We start from the raw sequence: 6,000 nt of genomic DNA, 5'->3' as shown, positions 1-6,000 counted from the left end.
AGTTTTCTAAAACCGGCTCAACTTATCTGTCTCTAAAGCCATAAATTGGTGTAGTGAGGGTTGACATTTGGTAGTCCTAAAAACATTTACCTAACTAGGCATTATTATCTTAGCCATATGGATTAAATGGTGTATTTATGCCAAGTAGGATGATAGTTTATCCTTAGTTTGAGATTTTGATTACGTGAATTAGGTGAATGAATAGCATATTTATAATTTTTTTTAGTCCACACATTAATAAATTTGGGAGTTGGGGAAAAAAAAATTCTATGTTGTCTTTATTACCAAAATAAGTATAATATTCAAAATTTCTATAATGAGTGGAGTTAAACTAATCTCAGGATTTTACTGCAATTAGAAATAACTCTAAAAAAAAAAAGAATTTTAGAAAAAGAGATTCTTCACTGATCATATAAAGTGACTATGGTTTAAAAGAAAAGGAAATGAAAAATAAACAATAACAATCAATATATATAATGAATAAATTATATTTATTAAAAGAAAAAAGAAAAACAACATGGTACAACAAAAGAGGGCTCCAACCGGAAAAAACAGACACCGAAACATAACCACTAGAAGTGGGACAGAACAAACCAAAAAACAAGACAGCTAGAAGGAGAGAGGGACTCCTCCAAGACCAGGCAGTACATCAGAAGTTGCAACTAGCCAGAGAAATCATCGTGCACATCAGGAACAAGTCGAACGCACCAGTTTAAGCCTTTCATAGAAAAAAAACTCTTCTAGTTCTAGGTTGTTTATCTCTCTCTTGTAGAACCTAAAAATTTTAGGCTCATTTAACTGTAGAAGCCGAACGCACCAGTTTAATTTTCTTTGAATCCGGTGCTACATAAACCCAAGAACATGATCAAAGATGTCATATAAGAGGTGAGTTTAAACACTCGATAATTCCTCCCCTGCCAGATATTCTAAATAATGGATGTACGTGGATAATAAATACTAAATTTCTTTACGTGAGCTTTGGAGTTTCAGTCTCCATGAACTCCAAAGTTCATTAGAAGTTTTTGATAAAAAGTGGAGTCCAAGGATACTTTCATAGTAGTTCTAGAGCCGTTCAATAACTGAACATCCGAAAAACAGATGAACCACAGTAAAGAAGTGGAAGATGTAGATTAATAGATAGATAGATAGATTGATAGATAGATAGAGAAATAAATACAAGAAATAAACTTACAAATTGTTTTTTCAGAAATTTTTATTGTAATTGCACAGTAGCTCCACAAGGATACATGTCCCATAGTTTGCATCACATATAAATGCAGTTGTTTTGAAGAGTCACAAAGAAGAGATAATTGATTTGAGATATGAGAGCTTTTTACTGGACTTTGGTCTCTTCTCTGTGATGCCAATAGGGATATCATTGGGGAAGAGATCATGAAGCACAAAGCCATGAATAACAGTGGAAACAAACACTGCAGTTAAGGCACATGTTGAGATTGAAGAGAGTGCTACAGAAAGTGATCTTGTTAACAAATTCTCTTCTTCATTTGAGTACCAAATTGTTGCAATTGGTGCACCAGTCAATGGAAAGGTATATGCCCACCATGCTAGAGAAAACCTGCAGATACATGTATATGAAAGACATCATCATAAAAATTTCTGCAGAAATAGCAAAAGAGAAGTATTATTATAGTACCTGAATCCTCTGAATAACTTAATCCTCACAACCTGAAAAGTACACAAGAAAATACTGAGTTAATCATAGTGTTACAAGAAGTCCTTGCATGAAGTGTCTAAGAGATTTGAGAACTCACAAGACAAACATAGAGGAAGAGAGCAACAAAGTAAGCAAACTTAGAAAGGTAATCAAAGTGTCCTTGGATCTTTGCCCATGCCATGCAAGCAACACTAGGTGGAACCACAAACAAGAAGAACACAGGATGAAGCTCTTGCGGGAGAGGCTGATTTGTTGGGAGCCTTTGGAGCAGAGTGATGAACAGGACAGTGTAGTGAGCTAATCCAACAGCAAAGGAGAATATAGCTTCTTCTTTGAGTCCCATTGATGCACCTAGCAATGCACCGACAAAGTTTCCGACTATTGATAGGTGACTTGATGGATTTGCACCCTTTGAGAGCCTGCAGTGGCCTCCATATATCCATTGACCATAGATTTTGAGCTCAAGGCAAAAGATTGGTGCCATTAAAGCATACCAGAGAGAAGGATGAAGTGTTTTAGTAACTGATGGTGGAACACCAAGTACTAAGAAAAGGCAGGCAAGCCATGGAGCAAAGAAGAAATTGACTCTGATTGGATGATAGTACTCTCTTCTCACTGCTTCAAAGTGGTAAATGATTTTCAGAATGTAGATCAAGGAGATAATGAATGTCAATGTAAGTGCAAAGAACCAGAGAATGAGGTTTGCAGTCAAGCTGACATGCAGGAATTTCATGGATGGTGCAGTGGCTAATGTCTTCCAAAGAATTGCTTGGCTATTAACTCCGAGACACATTCCAAAGGACGATACAGGGAATCGAAGAAGAAAAGGCCAAGTGTAGTCTTCAGGAAGAACTGATAATTTTGATTCCTGGCAAGAAAAATTTATTCTTTGTGCTGAAGAAGTCTGATCAGTAACCAAAGAAATGGAAATAAGATTTTCATACCTTGTCTAATGATGAGTCATTAGCCTCCACATCTGGTCTAATGCTGCTTGTTGATCTTTGCTGAGTTGGTGCTAGAGACATGGCATGTAAAATTTGAGATTCAGTTGATTGAACAAGTGAAGCCATGCCTAACTCTGGTGTCTGAGATAGCAAAGAGAGAAATTATTTGGATTAATACATTTACCAAGTTATAAATACAAGAAAATAGGTGAAGGAATGAAATAAACTCCAGAAGAGAGCAAGCAATCAAAGAAACAGAGTATCATTGAAGGAAAACAAATGCAAGAAAACCACAAGAGAAACTTTGGTCATCAGTTCAAGACAACAAAAACAACCATCATGTAACTACTGATAAAATCATGCAATCAAACTTTATCATGCAAGAAAAAGTACAAACAAGAGAAGCTTTGGTAATTAGTTCAAGGCAACAAAAATAACCATGAAGTAACTATTGATAAAATCATGCAATCAACCTTTATCATGCAAGAAAAACTACAAACAGGAGAAACTTTGATAATTAGTTCAAGACAGCAAAAATAACCATCAAGCAACTAACTGTAAAATCTTGCAATAGAGCTTTATCATGCCTAAAAAAAAACTACAAACAAGAGAAACTTTGGTAATTAGTTCAAGACAACAAAAATAACCATCAAGCAACTAATGGTAAAATCTTGCAATCGAGCTTTATCATGCCTAAAAAAAACTACAAACAAGAGAAACTTTGGTAATTAGTTCAAGACAACAAAAATAACCATCAAGCAACTAATGGTAAAATCATCCAATCAAGCCTTATCATTCCCAAAAAATCCTACAAACAAGAGAAACTTTGGTAATCAGTTCAAGACAACAAAAATAACCATCAAATAACTGATAAATGATGCAATCGAGCTTTACTTCTAGTTTTAATTTCTCAAGAATAGCTTCCTAAACATCATCAAGTATCATCTTTGAACTAAAGAGTTAATATTAAATACAATACATTCCAAGATTTATACGGAATAAGAAATTATATAAATACAAGAAAAATCATTCACAAACCTTTGACATAATAAATATAAGAAGAAGAAGCTCACTACCTTATGTGGAAATAGTTGAAATAGTTGAAATAGTTGATATGTCACAGAGCTTGACAAGTTCAGAGCCTGAATGAAGGACAAGTCTTATGCATGATAAGCAAAATGGCCTGAAAGACAGTAAAGGAAGAGATGAGATCAATAGGCCAATATATTTTTGGAGAATGCATGAAAATGTTGGTGGATTGGTGCAAGCTTAGTCGGAAAACAGAATATCTGAGTCTTTTTTGATAAACCAGTCATGTACTTGAACATGTTTCTGAACACTTGTAAAGTTGAGTAAAAGTGGGCATCCATTAACAATTAATCCATTCTTAATTCAATGATGTCCATTCAGAATCAAGCAGGAGATTCATGGAAGGTAAAAGTGATGCTGTTGGGCTGCTTAAAAGCTTCCTCATTTTGTGTGGGAGCTTTACCTTTTCTTTCTATAGACTGTGTATCTACATTAGAGACAGAAAATAACAAATGTAACAATTTCTTCTTTTGTTTCATCCATTGAATGACTGATTAATACTTGACAAGTAACACCGGTCAAATTTAAGATAACTATTTTACCATGTGAAAAAATTACAAGTTTAACCCTACTATTTAATTGACCCCTTCAATTTTCAATGGGTAACAAAAATGATGAATACAATAATATCGTATGTTTTGATTGTTTACTCAAAATGTTTTTTAGTATCATCATCAAAATAGTTGAGTGGTAGTGCAATTAACTCCCATGTGTAAGTCGAGTGTTCAACTTGCTTCCAAAACACGGTTCAGTGTAAAAAAATATATTTTTAATAAAAAATGAATAAAAATAAAATTTTGAAATAATTATTTTAAATATATTAAAGATATTTTTTTAAAAAATTGAAGAGTTTTTAAACTGAACTCCCAACTCTAAAGTGTGCTTGTTTGCATAACATAATCATATTTATATTGTTAGTTTAACAAAATAAAATCCTCACACTTGAAAATCTAGTTGGGTAGGAAATACATCAAAGTTTCAATTGCTACTTGTATTTTCTATCATGAGACAATTGAATCAATTGACTATTTTTTCCCCTCGGATGTCCATCTGCTACTCGCATTTGGAGGCATTACGGGCACATCTTTAGGATATATTTCTTTCCGAGATCCATTGGTAACCCTTTAGGGCTCTTGGAAGAAAAATCTTCGGGGATCATTTATGGAAACCTAGGATTTACTCTTAAATGCCATCATTTGGTATATTTGACTGAAGCAAAATGATAATATGTTTTACTCCTCACAGTCCCTGTTAACCATGCCATTGTTTAGAATTAATCACATGTATATAATGTGCGTATCTTTGCAACTCCAAAATACAAGAGAATTAAGAAAGTTTTGCTGTATTAGAAGAAACTTAAAGTTTTCTTTAACTTGAGAACCTAAGCAAGAGAGAGGTGAGGGACCTAGGAGAGCAATCACCTTCCCAAGGACGCAAAGTGATTTACCATGGGAATGTTGTGATGGAATTTAATTGATGAGAAAGTAATTTTTGGGAAAATAACATTCCTTTGTTTGGTATGTATTTGAAAATTTAATTAAATTAATGAGAAAGTAATATTTTTGTGTTAGGTATTGAAAAATATTCTTAGGGATCTTTTAGCATAATAACAGAAATGCTCTTATGTTATTCTATTTATCAACAATTTGTTGATCAATTTTTAATTTTAAAATAATAATAATAATAATAATAATGATAATAATATATTTGGCTAGGTTCACTTTGGGAGAAGATCCCAATTCACCTCTTTCTCAGGCCATTATAATTTTTCTTCTCTTTGTACTTATGTAATTCTTTTATTTTAATTCAAGTGGTTTATCTAAAATTTTAATATATATATATATACCATGAATATCTCACGTTGTTTTGCCATATCCATATCTTGAAGGTTATGGGTGTCTTTTGCTACCCCTTTTTTTACTTTGGAAGTGACATCAAGACTCCTGAGAATGTTTTGCATTCGTGGCAGTGGAGAAGGAGGTTGTTAGGCCTTGAACGAAATGAGGTGACATAGTGACATGCCATTTCTTTGGCCCTAATGGGTTCAAGAAGCCAACTACAGACAATGTCATCTAAAGTGGCCGTTTCTTCATTACTTCTTTGCTTTTTAAGAAAGCGGTATTTTAATTTATTAATCTGGCTTCCTTTGTTTTTTTTTTTCCCCCTCCTTTATAGTGCAACAACCTGATTCTCTTCATCAGTGCGCTTATTTTTCCTTTTCTTTTTTGTTTGCCTTGTCTTTTTGTCTTTTCAAGGGTCAGAATAAATTACAATAGAATTTCCATTTTGTAC

At 33.5% G+C, this 6,000-nt stretch overlaps 1 protein-coding gene across 1 annotated transcript; it reads right to left on the bottom strand.

The window, feature by feature from the left end:
• Positions 1 to 1,156: 1,156 nt before the first annotated feature.
• Positions 1,157 to 3,881, bottom strand: LOC120251779 (S-type anion channel SLAH3-like). The gene is made up of 5 exons (XM_039260423.1): positions 3,696 to 3,881; positions 2,620 to 2,760; positions 1,773 to 2,543; positions 1,655 to 1,686; positions 1,157 to 1,576 (listed from the first exon to the last, which is right to left on the bottom strand). Exons 2-5 carry the CDS (start codon positions 2,743 to 2,745, stop codon positions 1,294 to 1,296), a joined length of 1,212 nt encoding a protein of 403 aa, XP_039116357.1. The 5' UTR covers positions 2,746 to 2,760; positions 3,696 to 3,881; the 3' UTR covers positions 1,157 to 1,293.
• Positions 3,882 to 6,000: the final 2,119 nt, after the last annotated feature.

Source organism: Dioscorea cayenensis, chromosome 20, assembly GCF_009730915.1.
Source record: "Dioscorea cayenensis subsp. rotundata cultivar TDr96_F1 chromosome 20, TDr96_F1_v2_PseudoChromosome.rev07_lg8_w22 25.fasta, whole genome shotgun sequence".
NCBI classification, from domain to species: domain Eukaryota; kingdom Viridiplantae; phylum Streptophyta; class Magnoliopsida; order Dioscoreales; family Dioscoreaceae; genus Dioscorea; species Dioscorea cayenensis.
Note: the sequence above shows the minus strand (reverse complement) of the source record. Positions and strands in the feature narration are given on the sequence as shown.